The sequence below is a fragment of the Pongo pygmaeus genome, chromosome 9 (genome assembly GCF_028885625.2).
Source record: "Pongo pygmaeus isolate AG05252 chromosome 9, NHGRI_mPonPyg2-v2.0_pri, whole genome shotgun sequence".
Lineage (NCBI taxonomy): Eukaryota > Metazoa > Chordata > Mammalia > Primates > Hominidae > Pongo > Pongo pygmaeus.
Window position 1 is genome coordinate 103,721,483 of NC_072382.2, and position 27,555 is coordinate 103,749,037.

A 27,555-nucleotide genomic window follows, 5' to 3' on the forward strand; every position below is an offset into this window, starting at 1 on the left:
CATCCTCGAGTGTAGGGGTTCTATCTTGTACTACTCATTTTTTAGCCTCCACATGTCTATAGAATTGTGTATGGCTTACAGTAACTTAAAAAACTGTGTTGGCTTAATTTATGCTTTAAACCTTAAAACATGTTAAAAATATATTAAGTCATATTAAGAATATTAATAGAACCTTGTCAAAAAATTTTTACACATGCAAATCTTTTTTCAGTGAAAACATACATACAAATAGTTTTTTTTTTTTTTTTTTTTTGGAGACAGAGTCTTGCTCTGTCACTCATACTGGAGTGCACTGGCATAATCTTGGCTCACTGCAGTCTCCGCCTCCTAGGTTCAAGTGATTCTCCTGCCTCACCTTCCTGAGTAGCTAGGATTACAGGTGTGCACCACCATGCCGAACTAATTTTTGTATTTTTAGTAGAGACGGGGTTTCAGCGTGTTGGCCAGGCTGGTCTCGAATGCCTGACCCCGTGATTTGCCCACCTCAGCCTCCCAAAGTGCTGGGATTACAGGCGCCAGCCACCGCGCCTAGCTGAACATGGTCTTTATTCTTAAGACTAGAATAGTACTTCTCAACAAGGGATGATTTTGTCCCTTTCCTTCCTGGGTACATTTGGCTATGTCTGGAGACATATTTGGTTGCTAGAATCCTGTTAAGCCGTTTTTCAGCTAGTGGGGTTTAGTTGAAATGTACTTGGGTTCTCTCATTTAAGTGGTACAGAAATCACACCTCTGTAATTTAGCCCATGGTTTCCCCTTGCCTCTCTTTCAAGAATGCTTCTCCAGTCTCTCCAGCTGGCTAATTTTATAGATTATTCAGCACTGCCTTCAGAGGCTGTCACCTTTATGTGTCCTCCTCTGTATCGCTAGGTTGTACCAAGAACCTTTCCATAAACACCCTAAACCTTTTTCTGTCTTCTATCATTTTATATTCATTTATAGATCATTTTATGTTCATTTCTAACCTCTGTCATTTTATATTCAAGTTGTATCTTTATGGATCTTTCCCACTAGAAGATAAGCTCCTCCAGGTCAGGAATTATGTGTTATTCATTTTGATGTCAGCAGTACTTGGCACTTAGTAGGTGTTCAGTAAGTGCTTTAGACAAACTGTAGCTCAGATAATATTGTTTGTCTTAGGTTTAGTGTGGTTTTTTTGATGGTATGGAGAGGGTTGGGATTGTGGAGAGAGAAGCTGACTGACAGGAGACTTGAATTCTAGTTCTGCCTCTACCACCCATTAGTGCCATCACCTCAGGCATGGTTGAGTGACCGTTATGAGTTTTAATTGTTTACAGAGTGAGGGAGAATTGGGCTACAAGGTTAAGAGAAGCACTCATCCCGTAAGCTGTGTATCACAGCTCACTTAACTGAGGCCAGACAACCTTACTGAACACAGCTGTGTGTCCAGGAATAAACAGAAGAGGCTTCAGTGTAACTGCCAGATATTTTCCCCATAACTTAAGACAGCAGATTAGAAACAGTAGTTAATAGGAAATGCCAAACACCTGGGAGTCCAAATGAAGAGGTCCTTTCACTTATCTGTGAAGGAACTTTTGGCCTATACTGTCTTTATTGATGGCCTGGATAAGTGAACTATTATTGTATTCAATCTGGTTCACATATAGTCTTCAGTAGCCATTTCTCACCTGGCTAATGAAAAGCTGTCTGTAAGATGCTGATGAAACAGTTTTGTAGTGACTTGTTTCTCAACCTCTGAGTCATTGGCCTGAAAGTAATCATAGATGCTGCTTCTACCAGTGACCCCGATGTTAGCAGTTGTTGGGGAGGTGACAGGTAAGGCAGTGGCCATGTGACTTTCACTCCGGCCTCTGTAGATTAGCCTCGTTGATTTGAGAGGTAAGTCTGGGTTTTGTCTAGGGAAAGCCAGGCTACTCTGTGAGTCTGAAAATACGTGTTTTAGTCTTATTGTGGGCCCTTAATTAAATATCCATTTCTTTGTGTATAAAATGAAACAGTTGGACAGGTGGTCTCCAAGTTTCCTTCTAACATTGTATTCTTCTGTGTAAGTTTGCCCGTCGATTTCAGCAATTCTATTATTTTTATTTGCTTAATCACCAAATGAAGCCATTCAAAAGGTTAAACTATTAAGTGTTTCAAAAGATTCAGATTATGCCTGGAACATAACTGAGTAATCTGAATATATTTTAGTGTTTGCTTCAATTAGTAGAAGTAAGTTGTGCTGTCTTTGGGTAATTAAAGGGAAACTTAACAGCCTTTCTTGGAAATGTATGTATTCTGGGTTTTTCCTCAAAAATACAAGAGAGGACCATTGGATCTGTTAGCTGCTGTGTGGAGGCTGAGAGAGCTCAGGGAAACCTTCCCAGGAGCAGACATTTGAGCTGTCCTCAAAGACTTCACAGGAGAGGAGTGGGGATGGGAAAGGAATTGAAGGCGAAGATACTATGTGAACAAGGGCGTGGAGACATGACATAGTGATCTATGGCTGAAGTTTCCTCTCAGGTGTGAAGTGTTTTTTATATTTTGAGAACTTTGAAATTTTCCTTTTCTCTTAGATTTTGATCACATCTGCACATGGACTTCATCTTTATAGACTGAGGTGTTCCAATTCCAGTTAGGCCTAGTCTTTGTTCCATCCCGTAAGCCATTTTCATAGTTCATCTTTTGTGTAGCAGTTACATATGTCAGTCTTGAGCAATAGTGACCAAAATTTTCCACAGTATCACAGATATGAGTGATTCACAGATGGTTAGTCACTGCCCACTCTACCACTGCTCCTCCCCGCCACAGTTGTAGTGGACAGAACATTTTATGAAAACTCTTACATGTATAGAACTTTGTCTTCTTTTTAAAAAAGATAGCAGAGAAATCATCTTTCTTTTATAATTCTTAGGTATGTCAGTCTTCTCACCTTAAAATGCAAGAGTGTTTTCTGATACAGCATTAAAGTATTTTCTATGTGTTTATTATATGTGAATTAGAAATTCAATGAAGTGAGTTCTGTGGATAACCAAATTGAGTTCCTGCTTCAGGAACCTTTCTCAGTAATTATTAATCTTTTTAGTTATTGGAAGAATTTTGAAAAGAATTTCAATGAAACTCCTAATATATTTGCTGTACTCAATTATCTTTCTTCCAATTTAGTAAACAGCCTTTTTACTAACTTTTTAGATTCCGAGAGCTTGAGTTTGTTCTTAGTGAGCTGCTAGGCATTTGACATCTGACATCTTAATGGGAGACTAGAAGAATATTCCTCTTCATACAGAGGAACTCTTAAAAAAAAAAAAAAAATCCGTAAGACCTAGAAACCTGTGAACCCACCCTCTGTGTAATCCTCATGTAACACTAAAGATCCAGCCTGCTAGCATGGGTCTCATAGATTGAGGCAGTCTCTAAGTGATCATGTTACTTAATATTTACAGTATAACCTTTTTATTAATTTCTTTTTAATGACCATGACTGTGACTATTAGTAACATTTTCTACCAATATCCATAAAAATCCCCCTCAAAAAGGTGATAATATATTTCATAGTATAATGGAATTTCATAGTATTTAACTTGAGAGGTTCAAAGAAGAAAGCTGTATTTTCACTGACAGGATCACATTTCAGTTGCAACTTAACAGAAAGCAAGTTGAATGCTAGTTTTCAGCCTGAGCAAATGTTCTGATTCTGGTGAACTAGGGAATTTAAAGTATCTTTATATGATTATACCACACTGTGTTCTCTTGCTTTCTCTCTATAAACATGTTAAATCCAGAGGAGACAGAAGGGAGACATTTAATCTGTATTTATAATTTGGTATTGAAAGACTACTGACTCTTCTAAGTAAGCCAGTCCTGTAAGCTTGATTTGTATGAGTGTCTAGCATTTATTTTCTTTTAAAAAAATTACACATGCATGTGTGTGTATATATATATGTGTGTGTGTATACATACATACAGAGAAAAACACAGCATGTTACAATCATACAAAGAGATATTAATGGATGGAAGAATGATGGGTGACTATTGCAAGAATTTTTGGCCATGATTGAAAGAATCCCACCACTCTTTTGCCACATACGAAATCCACAGATCTGGTAAACCACCTTAATATGTGTCATAGTCCTACATGTAAAATTTATTCATTAATTTATTATTATCACCAGTAACCTTTATTTAGCCAAGAGTTCCCTTACTTACTCTAAATTAATTTGTTACTTATTGGTAATTTAACACCCGATGTGTAACTAACAGTTGAAAATTTGAATGTTGCCATAAAATACACAATGGATATGGTTTCAGGTTTGTAGCTAAGTATGATTCCCTCACAGCAGACATGTGAGCCAAAAGACTGAACAGCGTTGACATCAGATATTATTTTATTTACTTTAAAACTGGTTATATGGATAACATACTTTGTTTTGCACAACACAGTAGGCAATCAATAGGTGAAGTATTTGTTCCTGTTTAATGGTGGCCTATTATATATCACAGCTGCTGAAGCAGAGGTTCAGAAAAGTCAAGTTACTTCACTGAGACTGGGTAACCTAACTCCCAACTTAAATAAATTTAGTGGCTTTCTACCACTGTCCTGCCCTCTTTTCTGATTGTGGAAGGCCCTGAAAGCATTACCAAAGTTTCAAAGTTATCTAAATAACATTTCCTAAAAATGACATCTAACGAATAATGAAACATCAAAGTAAAATAGATTTTTTGTATCATTTAATGAGTAGTTAAGACTAAGTAATACTCTGTGCTTAGTATCTATTTGTATAGAAACCATCTCATTATATGACATACATTATGTACAGACTATGTGACAGTTAAATTGTTTTATGTTTTGGGGCCCCTCCCCAAGTTATTTTGCTGACTTACAATATGAACCTTTTTAGATGATTGAAGACATTCTGTAGTGTTACCAAACTTGTTAAAAGTAAGTGGTAAAGAACACAGAAGGTTCCTTGACTGTTTGTATTATTTTCATCAAAATGGTTGGAGGAGGAGTGGGTGGTGTCAGCAGTTTATGTTACAAGTTCCATATACACTTTATTTTGATGAAGACCATTTGCCCACTTTGCTAAGGAGTGTTTAGTGTGGATTTTCCTGACTCTCTTCCTGGTGATTTACCCTTTGGGAAATGTTTCCCTTGCTGTTAGACTTGTGTTATATTAATATTTTGGGTGGCTGAAGCTCTGTTATGTTGTTAACAGTTGAAAATTTGAATGTAACCATAAATATACAGTGAATGTGGTTCCAGATTTGTAACTAGATTCCCTCACTGTAGTCATATGAGCCAGCCGACTGAACAGATCCTTATTTGGAAGCCACTGGTGTCTGATGTGGCCACAGAACACTGATTATAACTTTGTTTGACTGCCTAAACCTGTCTTCCTTCCTGGTCCTTGGTTGAGGGCATTACTTCTAAGTCATGTCATGACAAATGAGGTCAGAGGTGGTACCCATCACATTTGTTTCATCTTCACAGTTTGTTTGTTTGTTTTTTATTCTGTGCCTAGACTGACAATTATAAAATGAAAAGATAATACTGCCAATGTCCGAAACCTGTATAAGAAAGTTCACTTCTTTTTGACATCTGACATGTAGTAGTTCCATTTAAAATAGTATTTGCTCAGGAATGTCAGTTTAAGCAAAACAGTAGAATATGAGAATACCACCAACCATCTTTTGAAGAGGTTGAATTGCTGTTTTGGCTCTTTTGGGTAAATAAATGTCTTATTGTATGTAAAGATCTGAGATTATGAAAGAACATGTGAAATTGCTAGGTCAGTTATTTTCCTGAAATAAATGTTGTTATTCGTAAAAATACCCAGGTGCTAATAAGTCTCCCCTGCTAATTTTGATGCAGGTTGTTTGGGAACCACATTTTGAAAAACATTTACAGCAGACTTTCTGTAACTAAAATTTCTCAGGGCTGTTTTAAAATATTTTTTTATTTTTAGTTCTGCCATTTCTCTTTTTTCCCTTTTCCCCGTAAGGTAATTATTACGAAAAGAGCTAGGTGGACCTTATCATTGGAATTCTAGTCTTTGTTTTCAATTCATACTCTAATGACATCTGTCATTTTCTATATCATGAAATCAGGACAAATACAATTTTTGAACTTTTGGGAGGAATATTCTCAGTCACTATGGCATTAGGAAAAGATGTTCAATTTTGCTGAATGTAACTTCAGGTAAACGCCTTTTGGGATCAAGATTGAGAGAACTGTGTTTGCTTCAGGAAGCCTCCACTTGAGCTTTGGCATTATTCTCATGGCTGGTCCATCCTCACCCCTTCGTTAGGGAATAATGATTTTCCAGGGGAGATGTATTATATATAAACATGTCAGCATGTCACTTTTTTTATTTGTCAACATGGTTAAGTTGTGTTTAAATTGGTTTCACGTTTGCGGGCAAATGTTAATTTTATCAAACCTAAAGCTGTAGGGTCAGATTATAGTGTGGTGTACAGTTTGTAGACTTATAATAAATGGTCATGTTTGACTTTTATGTATTTCTGCTCATACTTGTTCATAATTTTAATTCATTAACAGCCTTCAGTGATAGCTTAATTATTTAAATTTCAATTTAAGATTCTGATTTCCTGTAGTGCAGAAACCATATTATCATAAAGGCAAAATGTTTAAGTCTTCTCATGCATATCAAGGAAATATAGTATATGCATAATCACTGAATTTTTGAGGTTCTAGAAATAGTCCACCGTGGACATATACAAATATAAAAAGCATATAGTTGTGGTTTAGGAACTGTGGCTCATGGAAGGATTAGATTGAACAATGTATCATTGTTCCTAGAGTCAATTAAGCGTGTAGGTTTAGCTAGTTTGGGAACAGCCTCTAGCATGTGACTCTGTAACACTTGCACAACAAACATGGGCTTGATAAGTGAGCAGTAAATCTGGGCTGACTGCCCACACCCCGTACTGCCATCATAGTATTTTGAGGGCCTGACAGCAATATTAAAAGCTTAAAACATTCTTCACACCATTTTGTATTCCTCATTTTCCAGTTTTAATCTTATTGTTTACTAAAAGTCAATTTTTCTTAATAAAAAAAGATTCTTTAGTTGGTCACTTGATTTCTCATTAGATACTAGGCTTTGTGAGGTCTTACATATATTTAAGTTCAAGTTTTCTCACTTTTCTTCAGGGAAGTGGGTGACTTGGTTGTCCCGATGTCTCTTTTGGGCACATAAAGCACATTTTTGTTGTGTTATCTTTGTTCACTTTTATCAGAAAAAATTCAGTGTCTGAGCAGGTCACTATCATGAAAAGTGCATGTTTGGGTTTTTTTTTCTCTTCCCCTTACAACACAATGAAGACAGTCTTAAAGGTGTGTTAGGGGCTTAAACACTTGACAGCTGCATTTTTTAAAAAGTTTCTGATTATGATATTAAGAGTGTCCATAAAAAGCTTCTATTTATAACGTTTGTAGATTATATTAAATTCCTAACGCCTAATTTGTGCCATCTGACATCGTGAAATCTTAGCAGACTTGGAAGGAACCAGTTTGATAGGTAGCTGTGCACAGGTACAAACGATTTAAGATTACACTCCTGGGATTTTGTGAAAAATCGGTTTTACAAGTTTTTTAGTTTAGAAGAAACTTATTTTCAAAAACTGATTATGAAAAGAGGACAAAAGATACAATATAGTTAGGTTTAAGTTTAAAAACAGCTTCATTCTACTGATACTAGTTCTAGATTTTAACCAAGATGGAATCATTTTACAAATTGAGAGTTTCAGAGGATGCTTAACTCCTCAGATTAGTGGTTTTGCTTTATCATGGACACAAAATATTTACCCTCCAGGCATATGTCATTCTTAAAACAATGTAGGTGATCAAATCTCAAAGTAGTATCTAAGGCAGTGCTTCTCAAACTTCAACGAACATACAGAGGATCTCATTAAGCTATAGATTCTTCTTCAGTGGGTTGGGTGGAGCCTGAGGTTCTGCAGTTTTAACTAGCTCCTGAGTGTGCTCAGTGCTGCTGGCCCAAGGCCCACACTCTTGAATAGCAGGGGTATGAAAGAATTGATAGTATCCATTCTTTGAAGTTTCCAAACCTTATCACAGTATCAGTATCAATGTTAATCTCTTTCTTAGTATATTATTTTTAGTTATTTATTTTACTAACCTACATGAGCACTAACTTCCTACTAGTGCTTTCACAAATTAGCATTATAAAATTATAATCCTAAACTTTGAAGATAGGTGTAAGAAAGTCATCAGTGTTTTCATTACTATAAAACCCATTTTGATTGTTGTTCAGTGTTCCTTAAATAAGGGTTATAGATTCAGCATTTGAAAATAAAACACACAATCAAGAATTTGAAGTGTGTCTTAGAATTTATTAGGATGAGCTTTGGCTAATACTTAAGAAATATTTATTCTTTGCTTTGGTTTATATTGACAGAACTGACTATCTTATGGCTTAAGTAAAAATTGATTGTATGGAAAGGTTTTTGGCAATTAATATTTTGTGGCATTTGGTTATAGGGATGAGATTTTTATTTTATTTCCAAATTATTATGTTGTTCCTCTTCCCCTAGGAGCCAGTATGTCTACACTTGCTAAGTTCCTTTTCTAGTTCATTCTCTGTCTCTCTCTGTTTTTTTTTTTTTGTTTTTTTTTTTTTTGCTGGCGAGGTGTTTATTGACAGGTTGTGGTGCCGCATGGGTCCTCAAAGCCCAGCCAGCCAGCAGGTACCCAGGGTGCAGTGCTCGGCCTGCAGCAGGAGGGTCTCCGTTCACATGTCCAGGCATCTAGTTCATTCTTTCTCTAAGCTGATAGCTCTCTGCAGGTTGAAGTAATGGTCCAGAAACATTTTTATCATTTCTGTTCCTTGCCTTCAAACCTGTGGCGTCTACCTACTGCATCTCTTCATTACTTATCGGTGAAAACCAAACTCCCATTAAAGCTCTTAAACTAGACCTGTCATCTTCACTTAACTGAACTCTTATCTCATTTTTAACAAAACATATTCTTGGCCCATTCACCGTGAAGTTTTTCCTATTTTAAATATTGGAGTAGCAACAGAATGAAATATTTGAGGGCTTTTTGTGTACCAGGAGTCACAGTCCTGGTTGCTTTTTATATATGTTACTGAATTTAATTACCTCAACCCTGGAAAGTAAGTAAATAAATCAGTCCCACTTTATTGAAGGTAGAGCAGATTGATAAAAATTGCCCACACAATCCAGATTGTCATTTGCAGAGCCGGGATTGTAATATACGTCTGCCTGACTTTTCTTTTCCACAGAGGAGGCTTCTAAAAGGAGGAGGCTTCTGGGTCTTTAAAAGGTTGGATAGAAATTAGGTGCTTTGTGGGCCAGTTGGGGAAAAGATTACCCCTGGAGGAAGAGTAGCATCAAGAAATGTAGCAGACATTTCAAAAGAATCAAAAATCTATATTAAATTTGTATAGCTGACAAAACCTGATTTACATAAAGGATTTTTTTTTTTTTTTTTTTTTGAGACAGAGTTTTGTTCTTGTTGCCCAGGCTGGAGTGCAATGGCGTGATCTTGGCTCATCGCAACCTCTGCCTCCTGGGTTTAAGCGATTCTCCTGCCTCAGCCTCCAGAGTGGCTGGGATTACAGGCGTGTGTCACCACGCCCGGCTAATTCTGTGTTTTTAGTAAAGACAGGGTTCCTCCATGTTGTTCAGGCTGGTCTTGAACTCCCAACTTCAGGTGGTCCGCCCGCCTTGGCCTCCCAAAGAGCTGGGATTACAGGCGTGAGCCACTGCGCCTGGCCCAGCATATTTTTTTAAGCTTCAAACCACCAACTTAAAGGCGTAGAAATAGTAAGCATAATACCGCCATAACCAGTTTATCTCTTTACCAGTGCTGTCAGTTAACAAATCGTGAACATTGTGTATTATGTATATTACATGTAGCTTTCTGTTCTGACAGCAGAGTTTATGTGCTAGTTCTGGATTCGTCTTAATAGATGATTTGAAAAAGAAAGCATTTAAAAGGATTCTCTGTAAAAATTCTACTCGGCTAGTAGCAAACTATCATTTTAGAAAAACTGTTCTTTGAGACCAGTAAGATGGAGTGACCAGAACTCCTGAGCCAGAAGCTAAAAGACGTGTTTTTATTCCTGGTAATACCACATAACTGGCATTGCAGTTGCCAGTAATACGAGAATTTACTTAACTTTCACCAGGCAATGAAGTTATTTGCTTGCTTTCTTACCTCCTATTAAAGTGGAAGCAATGCTTGTATCCTGTTTCTTCCCGTTCTCTGAAGGATGACTGTGCCCCATCAATAATCCTTTCACATATCTTCAGCTACTCTGTGTTCACATTTAAACACTTGTATCCCTTCCTCTTGAAAAAACAAAAACTCATAACCATCTAGTTAGCTTTTTATTTCCTGTGCACAACTAAATTTGTCTGCTTCTTTACTTCCTACTCACTGTACTCTCACTGTCCCACTAAAATGGCTCTTGGCCAGTGTCACCAATAATTTTTTTTTTTTTTTGAGACGGAGTCTGGCTCTGTTGCCCAGGCTGGAGTGCAGTGGCGCCATCTCGGCTCACTGCAAGTTCCGCTTCCCAGGTTCTCGCCATTCTCCTGCCTCAGCCTCCCCAAGTAGCTGGGACTACAGGCGCCTGCCACCACGCCTGGCTAATTTTTTTGTATTTTTAGTAGAGACGGGGTTTCACCGTGTTAGCCAGGATGGTCTTGATCTCCTGACCTCGTGATCCGCCCGCCTCGGCCTCCCAAAGTACTGGGATTACAGGCATGAGCCACCGCACCTGGCCATGTCACGAATAATTTCTGTATTGCCAATCCTAGTAGGTCCACAATCCTTATTTGTAATTTCATTTTTTCAAAAGGTAGGTGTTGCTAAAGTCAGTAAGGCTACAAAGATGTTTAGAGAAAGTTTGTTGTTATGGCAAAAGAAAAGAGCTTTCTTTTTATTAATTTATTTGATAAATATTTGTTGAGTACTCTTCCAGTCATTGACCATATAGTAGTAGATAAAATGGACAAAGTCTCTATTTTCCTAGAGTTTATGTTCTCATTGGGGAAAACAGGCAAACAAAATAAGTAAAATATTATCAAGCAAAAATAAAGTCAAGCAGAGGGAGTTAGGAGTTTGGGTATGGTGAATTTTAGATGATATGGCCAGCAAAGGCCTTACGGAGAACATGACATTTGAGCAAAGACGAGGAGGTAAGAGAAGGTACCATTGCAGGTATCTGGGGCTGGGGACGAGTGAGCCTAGCAAGTGATTTGTTTGGTCTTAGCAAAAATAGTTCTTTTGTGATATGCAGTGTTTTTATAGAGTTCTTGTGATTAAAAAGAAGGATTTTTTGTGTGTGTATAGTTGACCCTTGAACAACATTGCTATGACCTGTATGGGTCTACTTATGTGGATTTTTTTCAATAAATATATTGGAACATTTTTTGGAGATTGGTGACAATTTGGAAAAATTCAGATGAACTTCATACCCTGGAAATATCAAAAAAATAAGAAAAATTTAGGTGTCTCATGAATGCATAAAATATATGTAGACAGTAGTCTATTTTATCATTTCCTACCATAAAATATATATATTTATTATAAAAGTTAAAATTTATCAAAACTTTTACACACCCCTGAGAAGCAGAGAAAAGTCATGACATTAGAAGAAAAAGATGAATTGCTTGATAAATAGCTGTGATTGTCACCATTTCAGACAAATGATTCATCTTGTAAACAAAGGATATAAACTTAATGGTATTGCTATTGACAGATACAATACAGTACTGTGAATGCATTTTCTCTTCATGGTGTTCTGTTCTGTTCTGTTCTGTTTGGTTCTGAAACAGCGTCTCACTGTGTTGCCCAGGCTGGAGTGCAGTGGTACGATCTCAGCCCACTATGTAACCTCCACCTCCTAGGCTCAAGCAGCCCTCCCACCTCAGCCTCCCAAGTATCTGGGACCACAGGTGTGCGCCATGTGCCTGGCTAATTTTTTATATTTTGTGTAGAAATGGGTTTTGCTGTGTTGTCCAGGCTGATCTCAAACTCCCGAGCTCAATTCACCTGCTTCGGCCTCCCAATGTGCTGGAATTACAGGTGTGAGCCACCATGCCTGGCCTTTTGTGGTTTTCTTAATAACATTTTCTTTTCTCTAATTTACTTTATTGTAAGAATATAGTATATAAATACAACATAATGGACTGTCAACAGTAGGCTGTCAGTAATTAAGGTTTTGGGAATCAATAGTTATATGTGGATTTCTGACTGCATGGGAGGGTTGGTGCCCCTAACTCTTGCATTTTCATGGGCCAACTGTATACTGTTGCAAATTGAGAAAACATCGTTTCTTTTTCGTAATTTAATCTTACAGAATAAATGAAAACAAAATATTCTAAATTTAATTTTATTCCACATTTTCTTTGATGTCTAAATGGGTGCATGTTTGTTTTTTTTTTTTCCCCGAGACAGAGTCTCCCTCTGTCATCCAGGCTGGAGTGCAGTGGCATAATCTTGATTCACTGCAACCTCTGCCTCTTGTGTTCAAGCAGTTCTCCTGCTTCAGCCTCCTGAGAAGCTGGGATTATAGGCACGCACCACCATGCCTGGGTAATTTTTGTATTTTTAGTGGAGACGGGGTTTCACCATATTGGCCAGGCTGGTCTTGAACTCCTGACCTCGTGTTTCACTCGCCTCAGCCTCCCAAAGTGCTGGGATTACAGGCGTGAGCCACTGCATCCGGCTGGGTGCATGTATTTATAGTTGGAAATTTAGGCAATAGCATCTTTATTCCTTAAAGAGACATAGATCTTTTTTTCTCCCAGGCCAGGCACAGTGGCTTACACCTATAATTCCAGCATGGTGGGCAGATCACTTTAGGTCAGGAGTTCAAGACCAGCCTGGCCAACATGGTAAAACTCCATCTCTACTAAAAATACAAAAAAGTTAGCCAGTGTGGTGGCACACACCTATAATCACAGCTACTTGGAAGGCTGAGGCATGAGAATTGCTTGAACCCAGGAGATGGAGGTTGTACTGAGCCGAGATCACACCACTGCATTCCAGCCTGGGTGATGGAGTGAGGCTATCTTTAAAAAAAAAAAAAAAATTCTTCTCCCATCTCCAATAAATAATATATAAGTCCCATTCTAGCTAGAGCTTGTGATTCTTTCTTAGTGTGTTAGTGATAAGATATAATTATTGATGAGATAGCAGTCTGGATCCATTTCAGGATAGTTAATGGCATAAAGTGTCATTTCTTTGCCATTTACATGGTTATCAATAGGATGATTAAAGAAGAGAGAACTCAGATTTGAAACTTAAAACAGCTACAAAAAACAAAAAAAAAAACTGATTTGGCCATCCAGAAATAAACACTGTTAAAACATTTTATGTTAATTCTTTCTATATACTTTTTTTTTTTTTTTTTTTGAGATGGAGTCTAGCTCTGTTGTCCAGGCTGTAGTGCAGTGGCCCGATCTCAGTTCACTGCAAGCTCCGTCTCCTGGGTTCACGCCATTCTCCTGCCTCAGCTTCCTGAGTAGCTGGGACTACAGGTGCCCGCCACCACGCCCAGCTAAGTTTTTTGTATTTTTAGTAGAGATGGGGTTTCACCATGTTAGCCAGGATGGTCTTGATCTCCTGACCTTGTGATCTGCCCGCCTCGGCCTCCCAGAGTCTTTCTATGTACTTTCACTACACACACACAGACACATACACACACTAAACAATTAGCCTTGTCCAATACATACTGTTTTATAACCTATTTTTAAAAACTGTATTATTAATATTTTTTCATATTATATGTTCTTCTAAAACATTTTCAGCAGCTGCATACAGTCCATCATATATATCCATGTTTATTTAACCAATTCCCTATCATTGAATGTTAACTGGCTTTCAAATGCTTGCTGTAATAAATGATACTGAAGAGATGTTTATATATAAGGTTTTTATTACTTCTGGCTATTAATGCAGGATACTTTTTAAGGTAGTTTTATTTGTATAATATATCTAGTTTTTCTTTCATTGAAACAATGAAACTTTGCTACAAGAAAACTTAGTACTTATTGAAAGTTTATATATCAGATAATGTGCTAGATGCCCCGCAGTCTTACATTTCATGGTCTTTAGCTGTTGTAATTCCCAACTTTATAGATTAAGAAATCTATATGTATACATGTATTTCTCAGTAAGTTAACAATTAGGTAGAAAATGTTCAGCAAATATCAAAGGGCTTTGTGTAAGAACATGTTATTCAGGAGCCACAGGGGAAAATGAAAACTGACAGATGAAGTTTAAAGTTCTGCTTTGGCTTTGGAGTATATAAGAAGACGACTTTTGGGGTTTTGTGGTGTTTTACCTTAAAAAGGCGTTTTAGGCCTAAAAATTATGTTAATTTGGCATTCTTATCTCTAGGAGAAAATAAGTGTATGATTTTCTTATGAATCTTGGGTTTTAGTCATATGGTTACTCTTTTAGTTTACAAACTACATTGTATCTTTGCATTAGAAGGGGTAATAATTATCTTACTAGTTGAAGATGATTTCCTTTCACTTAAAATTCCAGGCATAACTTTTTCAGATGTTGCTTGTAAGATCTAAGAGTTGAAAGTTGAGTGATTTAAGGGTGAAAAATGTCTGTTGCAGAGGGAGGCTGGTGGGAGCAGTGAGATGCCATGACTTAATGCTTTTACAGAGCTGGCTTGGCACCCTTTGATTATGAGCCCACAAGATAAGAATTGTTTTTGGAACCTGGTGTTTGTTTCCTAATGCAGTGGTTTGTTTTGTCTTAGTCACATCGATCAGACAACAACATGGCAGGACCCCAGGAAGGCCATGCTGTCCCAGATGAACGTTACAGCCCCCACCAGTCCACCAGTGCAGCAGAATATGATGAACTCGGCTTCAGGTGAGTGAGACACTGTAATTACAGCACATGGAGTAATGCTTATGCATTGGTAAAAGTTGATGTGGAAAATAGTCATTACTCGTTTACAGAAACTGGGACATGGATGATGTTTATTGTCTCTCCAGTTTCATACAGAAGACATAGTCTATTTTAAAATAACATAAGCTATATTATTGCCTTGTATAGTCGTTAACGCATAAGGGGGCCAATAACTGAAAGCCAATGGTTCTTTAAGATTTGGTTCTGAAGCGAGTATCTCAAATTTTTAGTTCTGTTAATTTTGACGTATTTGGTTTTATTCTGCTGCTTTCTTGTGTCTCAGGTATTTGAGTTGAAGTTACCCTCTTCCCTTTGTGGTTTGGATGGAAAGCCAAGCTATAGTGTTCTTATTTTCTATTTATTTATTTATTTATTTATTTTGCTATGATGTTCTTAACCCAACTTTTAATGTGGTTATTCATTCTACTCTGAAAATATCTGGAAGGCAGTAACTTTTGTAAACCCAAAAGAATATTTCTTATTCCTAGGGCGAGCATGGATTATTAAACGCATCTTCACCTTTTTTAATAGAAGATAAACCTGAGTATAAATCTTTTTTCTACCTCTAATTTGGCAATTTACTTGAATCTGCAGTTTTTCTCATCTACATAATGGGGAGTAACAGTGCCCCTTATGATAGAAGGGAGGATATGAAAGGAAATAATACAATTTATATGAAGCCTCTGGTAATTACAGAGTAGGTACTAAGTGAAAGTTTAGCTCCTTCATCTTCCTTATCAGATACTGTCTGGCCTCTTTCTCGTTTGTTAGGTGGGTTCAAGGCCACAGTTAGCCCGTTATGTACCTTTGTACATATTAGGAAAAGGTGCCCTTCCTCTGGGAAGATGTAACACTGGGCCTGGCATCAGAGATTGGAGCATTTGGGCTAGATTTCTGACCACTCCCCTGGCCCCCACACTTTACCCCACTGCTGAGTGCCCAGGTTCAGGAGACAGATGGCAACAATAGTATGTGGCAGCTCTAGTAGACTTGATGGCTTTCTCCACCGCCCATGCAGTTTCCCTAGATAACAAGCATATTTAGTAGCTACACAGTAGATTTCTTAAACAGCAGTCTTTGGCAAGGGACTGTTGTGGTTGGGTGGGAAGGGTGGTACCATTAGTTGACAGGAGGGTTCCTTGACTAGGCGAGTTCACAGAACTTGAAATGTCCTTCTGCCCCTCATGCTGGAATGTTTCTGCTGTTACATACCTCTGCTCTTGCTTTTGGTGGGTTGAACATTTGAGTTCTAAAGAGTTAAGAGTGGAAAACAAAGAAAATGGCAACACTTGTGATTGGGCTTTTCTTGACATAGACTTTAAATTCTGAAGAAAAATTCCTTAAATCTAAATTTAACTCATTATAATACGAATACATTCTCAGAATCTCTTTTATATGTGACACTTAAGTAAAAATTTTTTTTTCAGACGGAGTCTCACTCTGTCACCCAGGCTGGAGTGCAATGGCATGGTCTCAGCTCACTGCAACCTCTGCCTCCCGGGTTCAAGTGATTCTCGCCTCAGCCTCCCAAGTAGCTGGTACTACAGGCGCCTGCCTCCACACCCAGCTAATTTTTGTATTTGTAGTAGAGACATATGTTGGCCAGGCTGGTCTCAAACTCCTGACCTTGTGATCCGCCCACCTTGGCCTCCCGAAGTGCTGGGATTACAGGCGTGAGCCACCGTGCCCGGCCCCTAATTAAAAAAATTTTAAGACAAAAATTGTACAAATATTAATATTTTTACTTGGCAACTATTATGTTGTTTTAATTACCAAATTTTCAAATAAAGTTGTGAAATCTGCCCTGTATTTATGGTTAAACAAGATGATTCACATTATTCATTTTGTCATGCTCCATCTAAAAATTATCTAGGCAGTTAATGACAAATAACATTAATTTAAACTTTATTTTGGAAGAGTAAGTATTTTGTGTCTAACAAGGTTGATTGTAATTCTTTTAGAACATTGGTTTGGTTGTGTCCTATTATGTTTTCTAATGGTAATGGTCTAGAGAAATGGGAGTATTTCGGCTGAAATTTATGCTTTAAATCAAAGGTATGTATCAACTTGGTTTTAGTGGGTTTTTTTGTTTTTCTTTTTTAGATGGAGTTTTGCTCTTGTAGCCCAGGCTGGAGTGCAATGGCACGATCTCAGCTCACCACAACCTCCGCCTCCCCAGTTCAAGTGATTCTCCTGCCTCAGCCTCCTGAGTAGCTGGGATTATAGGAATGCGCCACCACGCATGGCTAATTTTGTATTTTTAGCAGAGACGGGGTTTCTCCATGTTGGTCAGGCTGATCTTGAACTCCCAACCTCAGGTAATCCGCCTGTCTTCGGCCTCCCAAAGTGCTGGAATTACAGGCATGAGCCACCATGTCCAGCCGGTTTAGTGGGTTTGAAAATAATTGTGGATGTTTTATTTCAGCTGTATGTCCTGGGCAGGTACAGTGGCTCACACCTATAATTTCAGCACTTTGGGAGACCAAGGTGGGAGGATCACTTGAGCCCAGGAGTTTGAGACCCGCCTGGGAAACATGGTGATACCTTGTCTCTATAAAAAAAAATTAGTCTGTCATGGTGGTGCATAAGTGAAGTCTCACCCAGTTCTCAGGAGGCTGAGGTGGGAGGATGGCTTGAGCCTGGGAAATTGAGGCTACAGTGACCTGTGATTGCACCACCATACTCCAGCCTGGGTGATAGAGTGGGACCCCCATCTTAACAACAACAACAAAAATTTTTGTCTTGTTTGTAAAATATGAAATGTTTTAATATATTACATAAAAATTAGTATGCATATACATGTCTAAATAATAGAGCTATATGTAGTAAAGAGGTGACTTTGACACAGTTTCAAAAAGCGTGACTGGACGGTTAGGAGTGAGGGGGAGAAGGCATAAAGGAGAGGGTTGTGAGGAGAGAGTTGGAAGGAGGAACAGAAATGGGAAAAGCCACCTCTGAAGAGGCTTGAGCATGTTTACAGGGTGCTAGAAGGTATTTAACAGTAATAATAGTATACTAATAATTCTTATTTATATGCCAGGCATTCAGTGAAGGTCCATTTTGCACTGTCTCATTTAAGATCCCATGTTCTTTACTGTACGTTAACCAGGGATAGGATAACTGACAGAGCGAAGCCTCCGATAAAGCAGAAGCGACAAGGAACCACTAACGAACGTCCTGGAGGCGCTATTTTTAAATACTGTTAATAGTAGATAATATTGGGGAACTGCTTCTCCAGAAGGTGGTGGGTGTGGAGATGATGTTTGCTTAAGGAGGCCTTGTTGCAAATAAAATACTGTTCCCTCAAGACAAGAGAATATTCAAAGAGAACACTCGAGGTTATTGCTTTTTATGGGGACAGTCAGACAGTATGATGGGGAAGGGAAGAGACTAGCTGACGGGTCCAAAACCAAAGGCTTTTTAAAACATCAGCAACAACATTGATTCGAGGAGTCAGTCAAAACTTTCAAAATAAGAGTGAAGTGTTATCTTAAATATATATGAATTCCCAGTATCAGACAAGTTTATATCTGGATTATTCTGAGTTTGGTCATATGGAGGCCTGCTGGTCAAGTGCTGAGGGTACTGATAATATCTTTACAGCACATGCCTCTTTTTCCTCTAAATTACATGCACTTGTTTGTTGTCTTTTCTTCCATTTCAGTGGAAGCCCATGGTTTTGACATGTTTTGGAATGAATGTCACTGTAATCTTGATATACCTCATGTTCACATAAAATAGCCATAACATCATGTTGACATGTTAATAAGGTTTCAATAAGCAAAAGGATGCTCTTCTCTACTTGGAAAAATGATCTTTTAAGGAGTTTTTGAAATCTTAGAGACAGTGAACAAGGACAACTGTGAGAGCATTTAAGTAAATTTTGAGGGTATTTAATGTAACAAAGCAGAAAATGGCTTCCGTGAAGCAGGGTACCTACAGAAAAGTTTCACCCTGAAGGGAGTGTCTTCTGAGTCTGCTAACCCGAAGCCTTCACATAAAAGAGAAAGCTACATCGTGCTTTTGAAGCACTCTACTGGGTTAATCATGCTAAGTGCAACTTGATTTACATTTTTATTACTCATTATTTAATAAGGACTTCCTCTCTTTGCTTTTTTTTGAAAAAGAATTCTCGTCATTCATAATTGAGTCCAGCTTCATGTTCTGCTCTGAGATCTTGTTCCTCATCTGACTGCTTTCCTTAAGATACTGTAATTTCTTCTAGAGTCCCCAAACCTGTTTTCTACATAATTTTCATGGTTGACTAGGCTGAAAGATCTTTTAAGATTCTTTCCAATTCTTTAGATTTTATGAAACCCTATTTTGTTTTCTAATTTGCTTTAGTAAAAATGATCAGTATAATTATGCTTTTATAAGTCCTTTTTCAAAATATGAGGTTGAAATGGTGGATATTATGTATAGACTAGAGACCAGTGGTTTGTGATTGGGCAAATTTCCAAATATCTATAACTGAGAATCACCCAAAACAAAGGTGCACCTGGAAAAGGTTCTAGAGGCAACACTCAGTACATCCTTGGAAGAAGATTAATTTATATTCTTTAACTGTGCCATTTAAGTGGCAGGGTAAATGACAGCAAGCTTTGTGAAAGAATTTGAGAGGTGAAGAAGAGGAAAATGGAAAAATAAGAGGAAATGGAATAATGTATTAAGATAATGGTTGTATTTTACTTTATTCTATATTAAAATATTCAATATATAAATATATGTATAAATAAAATCTAGTCTATTAAATTACTTGAGGTGATTGTCCTTTGAAAGTTATAATTTATAGCTGGGTGCAGTGGCTCACGCCTGTAATCCCAGAACTTTGGGAGGCCAAGGTGGGTGGATCATGAGGTCAAGAGATTGAGACCACCCTGGCCAACATGGTGAAACCCCATCTCCACTAAAGATTTAAAAATTAGCTGAGCGTGGTGGTGCACGCCTGTAGTCTCAGCGACTCTGGAGGCTGAGGCAGGATAATCACTTGAACCCAGGAGGCGGAGGTTGCAATGAGCTGAGATTGTGCCACTGCACTCCAGCCTGGCGACAGAGCGAGACTCCATCTCAAAAAAAAAAGTCATAATTTATAAGGCTGGGCGTGGTCGTTCATGCCTATAATCCGAGCACTTTGAGAGGCCAAAGTGGGAGGATTGCTTGAGCCTAGGAGTTCAAGACCAGCCTGGGCAACATAGGGAGACCCCATCTGTATTAAAAATAAAAAAAAAAGTTAGCCAGGCATGGTGGCCACACGCCTGTGGTGCCAGCAGCTTGGATGACTGAGATTGGGAGGATAGCTTGAGCCCACGAGGTCAAGGCTGTAGTGAGCCATATTCGCACCACTGCATTCCAGCCTGGACAACAGAGTGAGACCCTGTCTCAAAAAAAAAGTTATAATATAAATTAGTTATTATATATAATAGCCTTTTGATGCCTGCTTAGGATCCGTAGTTTTTCTCCACATATTGAGAATTAGGTAAACATTTCATGATTTTTGCGTTCAACATTAGAAAAGAAAGCCCTGGGGAGTGAAAAGTGATACTTCCGTAGCTCTATGTGTATGATATATATTAAATTTTTAAATAGTGTACTTGTTAACACTGATCCACAAGATTGCTGAATCTTCAAGGGACAGTAAAGTCAAAGTATATTCTGTGATAATCCAGAAATAACTGTATGCCAAATGACTAGGATCAATAAAAGTTATGTCTTGATTTATATTAAGCAGAATCAGTCCATTTATCTGCTTTTGAGAAATGTACATTTGATGACAACCCAAAGCCCAAATGTCTTATTACAGGTACATTTTAGAGAATTCATTATTTATATGCTTTAAAGTTAGAAATTATTGGACTTTATTTGACAGTTCCCAACTCTACCAATGTAGCACTTTCAGATTTCTCTATTATGAAAAACTGTGAGGAATTCCTGGGAAATACCTCAAGATGGGTGGAGAAAATGCCCTCTTGATCATGAAGGTGATATATGTTAGAGGAATGTGCTAAGCACCTTCCTTGAAGTGGGGAAAAATGTTCAGAAGCAAGCAAAGTGAGTAGTATAGAGCTGCCTTAAGGTTTGCCTCTTGTGTTCTCCTGCCTGCCTGTGTAATATCTCTCAGCACTGAAGATCAAATGAGAGATTGTTACCAAGAAAAATGAGAGAGCTAGAAAATAGATGTGAAATATAAAAATGATGGGTAAATTACACGTTGATTTAGGTTTTAACTTTAAAAAGCACAGAGAGTGTAAAGATGTGAGAAGTTGCAGAGCTGACAGGGTTGAGGTGTTGGTAATTCCTGCTTTATGTGCTGTAATTCAGAAACTTTAAAGTTTTACTTTTCACCTTTGAAACTGAGAGACAGTTTACATTAAGGGTTAAGACCAAGGGCTCTTGAAATCCCATGGACCTGATTTGAATCCCAGGCATCATTTATTGTCCATGAAATCTTGGACAAGTTACTGTATCTACCTGTATTCTTCACTTAGAGAAATGAGATAATAACTCATAGGGCTGTTGCGAGCATTAAATGACAGAATCCATATCACATAGTTAAAATGTATTATTAATAGTGTACAGTGCCTGGTATAAATGTGATAAAATAAATGTGATCTGATATTTTACAATTTAATCAGTTTGTAATACCTGGTAGCCACTGTTACTTTGTTAAAAATCTGTTACCACACTATCTTTGAAGTTATGTTTATCTCTGTAGGCTTTTTATCATCAAATTGAGGTCATTGGCTCTTCCAAGCAGTTGGTTCCTGATTCTTCTAAAAGTTCTAGATTATTATAAGATGGAAATTGTCAGTCTGAAGTCACAATATATGGGAAAAGACTATACTAACGGGAAACCTAATAGCAGTGAACTATAACAAATAAAGCCCAAAGTCAGAGCAATGAAGAGACAGTGTATTTGACTAGTTATTCTCAGGCTTGTATTCCAAATACCTTTTTAAAAAACTTTTTAAATAAAAACACTTATTTTTTTTGAACAAAATTGCAGTTTTCTTTTTCCCATCTAGAAGTTCAGGTAAATTAAGAGAAATGGCCCTATAAAATGGAAAAATAGTACCAGGAAAAGCATAATAATCCGGAATCAATATAGCCAGTCCTTAAGAAGCTTGGTTTGTTTTATCTAGCTTGTGGCTTGATTTATTTGATGATGAAGTTCCTGAAAAATGATAATATAGAAACAACCACCATTTTTCTTACTTAAAACTATGGCCAGTCCATTTCATTTTAATAAAATATGCCAATATGGAATATGAAGACTTAAATTTTTTCTTTTTGAAATAGAAAAAGTAATTCAGTTATAATATCCAAGTTGCAAATGGCATTAGCTTGTAATTATTGTATCTACTCTAGTATGGGAGTTCTTCTGAAGTCTTTGTTAAACCCAGTGATGGCTGATAAATGGCACTTTCTAATCATCGCTCTTGACTTAGCTGCATAATGAAGATGCCACTCGTGTCAAGGCAACTAATGGCTTTGATTTTACTCTGATGGTGCGAGCCTTTCACTTCGTCTGCACTGGGAATCACTCTGACGTTGTTTAATTCCAGTCATGATTTTTAAAGTATTAATTTCTTCATTCTTTCTTTAAAGAAACCCACATTCATTATGCTGAGATGTGGGTATATAGTTACTTTGTTTTTCAGTAGCTGCAGATCAGTATTTTTTTCTAATAGTGCCACATATTTTTAAAAGATTATTTCAGTTTGAGTATCATGATTATCCACAATAACTATCTAAATCTCAAATGCGTTGAGGAGTACTGTGTTTTATATACTTAGTTACATGCTTGATTATTCCAGATAAAGTAATTCTTTCCTGTCCTCTTTGCTTTACTTTAGAGATTATCTTCTAAAAAGGGGGAAACATATAGAAACTCAAGACTGTTGAGTGCTCTTGACCTGATCTTAGAGCACAGATATCAAATATTTTTAAAAATTTACTAGAAGCCTTTGAAGTAATAATTTGGGATAGTAAAGTTTGTTTACATTTTGAATGTTGTTAAGATTTTAAGGTAGGCCGGGTGCGGTAGCTCACACCTATAATCCCAGTACTTTGGGAGGCCGAGGTGGGCACATCACCTGAGGTCAGGAGTTCAAGACCAGCCTGGCCAACTTGGTGAAACCCTGTCTCTACTAAAAATACAAAAATTAGCCAGGTATGATGGTGGGTACCTGTAATCCCAGCTACTCAGGAGGCTGAGACAGGAGAATTGTTTGAACTTGGGAGGCAGAGGTCGCAGTGAGCCGAGATTGTACCACTGCACTTCAGCCTGGGAGACAGCCAGACTCTGTCTCAAAAAAAAAAAAAAAAAAATTTAGATCCATGAGTATCATTTCTACCAGCTCTCTTAATAAATGACTTATTACATATTGGGGCATAAAAATAGAAGTATTTGTGTTCAGCTTTTCTTCAGTGATTATTTGTAGATTTTTGGAAACTGCTCAGCTTTGGAGTAGAGAGAATGAGAAAGATTAAATTATTTCCATTTAAGAACCAGCTCAAATGCCTGTTTTATTCTCTTGATAAGTGTTGGAATATTATTTTTGTCTTTCCCACTGATTTCTAAATCCTTCTGGTTACTCTATTGCTACAATAATTTTATGACTCATAGGAGGAATATTTGTGTGAAAGATTAAGATGCTAATTCTTTAAAAATGATATTCATAGACTACCATATATAGGCAGCATAAGTGAAATAGAATAAATCTTGCAACAGTAGTCACAGTTTTCCAAAATAAGGTTTTCTTTTAATGTTAGTAAGGTAAGGAAGTGGTAAAACTTTCTTTAGGTTAAAATCTTAATGAAAGGTATTTATTTGAGCAGTCTGAAGTCTAAGTGTGCTATTTGTTTTTCCTTCAGTAAAACTTTGCAGAAAGCTAATCTTTAATAAATAAACTTAGTAAACTAACTCTAAGCCATTTCATTGAGCTAAAATCGAAAAGACTTAAGTGGCACTGAAGAAAGTCTGAAGAGTTGCATATTAGTAGGCTCACTGAGCTTATACTTGACCTTTTCTTCTAGAAAGTTCTTACAGCTATAACCTGACAAACAGGAAAATGATTTTTTAAACAGTTTCATAGTTTTACCTTGAGATAATTGTATTTTTCCCTTCTTAAATCATTAATTCTACAAATATCAAATGCCCTGCTTTATACTATGCCCTGTGATTGCAGAATCAAGCTAAGACAGACTTTTTCTATATTACCATAAAAAATGTTATGGCAGGGCCGGGCGTGGTGGCTCACACTTGTAATCCCAGCACTTTGGGAGATCGAGGCAGGTGGATCACCTGAGGTTAGGAGTTCAAGACCAGCTCGGCCAACGTGGTGAAACCCCATCTCTACTAAAAACACAAAAAGTTACCTGGATGTGGTGGCATTTGCCTATAATCCCAGCTGCTCGGGAGGCTGAGATTGCTTGAACCTGGGAGGCAGAGGTTGCAGTGAGCTGAGATTGTGTCACTGTACCCCAGCCTGGGTGACAAGAGCAGAACTTCTTCTGAAAAAAAGAAAAAGTTGTGGCAGATGTATGCACTGAGTGCTGAGAAAGTAGAGAGAGAGGAACACATGAGTCAGTAGTGGAAAGGAAGAACAGTGAAGACTTTTTTTTTTTTTTTTTGGACACAGGGTGTTGCTCCATCACCCAGGCTGGAGGGCAGTGGCACGATCACAGCTCATTGCAGCTTCAACTTCATGGGCTCAAGTGATTCTTATGCCTCAGCCTCCCAAGTAGCTGGGACTACAGGCATACACCACCATGCCCAGCTCTTTTTTTTTTTTTTTTTTTTTGGTAGAGACAAAAGGTGGGCATGGTAGTGTATGCCTGTAGTCCCAGCTTTTTGGCAGCTTTTCTGGGGATTACATGTGTGAGCCACCACACTCTGCCAAGACTTTTTTAGGGAGGTTCATTGATTTCGTTATCCAAATATTGAATACAAACTGTGTGCCAGGCATGGTTCTAAGTTATGAGAACGGATATACAATGAGTCAGACATTAAAAGTGGAAGAAAGAAAAATAGACCAGTTATGGTCAGAGTGATTGGCTGGGGATAGAGGGAGATATGATAGCTTAGATTACCTTCTCCAATGCAGGCCTCTGTAATTGACGTCTTTTGAGCAGAGATCTGAATGAACTGAGAGTGAGAGCCATGTGAATATCTGGGGAAGGGAGAGAATGCTCCATGCATAACACAACAACCAGTTCAGAGGCCCTGAGACATGTTTGGGGAACAGCAAAAAGGCCACTGCAGCATGAACAGAGTCTATAAAAGGCAGAATGGGGCTACATTACAGAGGTGCTTGTAGGTTTTGAACAGAGGAGTGACATGGTATCAGTAACTTTTTAAAAAATAGGGAGATTACTTGGAGGGCAGTTGCAGTAACCCAGGGAGAGGATGACCAAAGGTGGTGGTGATGAAAGTGATTGGGTTGAGGACTTGAGTATTAGTGGACGAGTGGGAAGTTAAGTTAGAAGAAAAGGGAAGATAAAAGTAGCTAGTAGGTGGGCAATTACTAAGCCCTAGAACCTCTAATACCATATCGCTAGTGGTAAGATGGTGAGCAATGAGACTGAAGACCACCTCAGAATGGCTTTGTGTCATAAGCTAAGAAGTTTGAGCCTTGTCCTGAAAATGTTGGGATACCATTAAAAATCTCCTTTAGGGGTCTTCCGCTATGGTTTTCCCTATTTTTATTATCTGATCATTTGAATTTTGAAATCCAAATATCTCATTTTCATATATTTAAAGCTACTTCTTTAGGTATAGTATACATGAATTTTTAATAAATTTAATATATTATTGCAACAAAATGGTAGAACTATTCTAAGAGTAGGGAACTGACATTTAAGCACCTACTGTGAGCCATGACCTGTGTCAAACACATTTTTTAATTCTCTCAACGATCTATTGAGTGTTCATCTCTGTTTTATAAAGTCAGCATCAAGCAGGTAAAGGAATTTACCCAAGGTTAGAAGGCTAATAAATATTGGATCCAAGATTTGAGCCCAGGTCTGTCTGAATCTAAACCCTTTATAGTCTCTAAACTATACTGTCTTTCTGGAGTTGAATATGAAACTAAAGTCATATGACTTTTATTTATAATGTATCGAAGATTTTTTAATCAAGTAACCCAGTGAATAGCACTTTGCTGTATTGTTAAAGTTTGAGTTAATGGTAGCTCTAGAAAAGGTTTAATCGAACAAGCGATCCTTGTTAGTCTTTAGTATTCTAGAGTAGTGCTTCTTAATTTGTAATGTGTCAAGGAATTGCCTCGGGATTTGTTCAAATGCAGTTCTTATTCAGTGGGTCTGATTTAGTAGGATTGGGACCTGAGATTCTGCATTTCTAACAATTTTCTGGTGATACTGATACTGCTGGTTAAAGGAGTGCACAAATAGAATACTGTTGAATGGCTTCAACTTAAATCCATAGAAATATCATTAGAGATTATTTTATCATTCCTATTTTAGGCTGGAATGAAACCTTTACTGAGTACCTAAATACAAATGAGTGGTTCCATCATTTCATGAGCTCTTATTTAATATAAAAACCCTGCAAAATAAATATTATCTACTTTCCTTAAATCTATTATTTACAGGCCGGGTGCGGTGGCTGATCACGCCACTCCCAGCACTTTGGGAGGCCAAGGCGGGCAGATCATGAGGTCAACAGATCGAGACCATCCTGGTCAACATGGTGAAACCCTGTCTCTACTTAAAATACAAAAATCAGCTGGGCGTGGTGGCGCACACCTATAATCCCAGCTACTCGGGAAGCTGAGACAGGAGAATCGCTTGAACCCGGGAGGCGGAAGTTGCAGTGAGCTGAGATTGCGCCGAGATTGCGCCACTGCACTCCAGCCTGGTGACAGAGCGAGACTCCATCTCAAAAAAAAAATCTATTATTTGTAAAGGTACAAACTAAGTCTCTGAGAGATTGCAACTTCACAAAGACCGATCATATTTTTCCACAGATAGGCTCTTAATCATGTCAGCTCAGCAAACTTTGGTTGTATTTGGTGGCAGTGCTAAGTCCTGGGGATACAAAGACAAAAAAGTCAGTGTCTCTACTTCGAGAACTTAGAGTCCGTTGAGAAGAGAAGGATGCAGGCAAATGATTGGGGTACAGGGAGGCATCTGCTATAAAGAGGACATGAACCTAGTGGTTGGGGCACCAGTATGCTGGTGCGTAGAATGCAGGTAAGTAGTAGTGCCAGAATTCCAATCTAAGCCTTCATATGTATGGTCCAGAGTTTCATCTTATTCTACCACACTGCCCATTGTAATCCAGAAGGGGCTTGGATTCATCAGCATGTTCTAGTAGTTTGGCAGAAGAATCTTCTAACTACCTATAGGACACGGGTGAACCTGAACTCAGGATGGGGTGGGCAGGATGGATTAGCCACCAACCACTCTTACATTTGTTTGTCCAAAGCTTATTTTCATCAATATGTTTATAGTATCGTTAGTTTGGGAGGCCAAGGTGGACAGATCACCTGAGGTCAGGATTTGAGACCAGCCTGACCAACATGGTGAAACCCCATCTCTACTGAAAATACAAAAATTAGCCGGGCACGGTGGTACATCCCTGTAATCCCAGCTACTCGGGAGGCTGAGGTGGGAGAATTGCTT

At 38.0% G+C, this 27,555-nt stretch overlaps 1 protein-coding gene across 12 annotated transcripts in view; it reads left to right on the forward strand.

The window, feature by feature from the left end:
• Nucleotides 1–27,555, forward strand: part of YAP1 (Yes1 associated transcriptional regulator) — a 125,114-nt gene that overhangs the window by 39,797 nt on the left and 57,762 nt on the right. For all 12 annotated transcript variants that reach the window (XM_054438091.2, XM_054438095.2, XM_054438093.2 and 9 more), the window contains exon 3: nucleotides 14,756–14,871. In XM_054438091.2, the coding sequence (XP_054294066.1) occupies nucleotides 14,756–14,871 (116 nt within the window). The remainder of the gene's footprint in view (nucleotides 1–14,755; nucleotides 14,872–27,555) is intronic.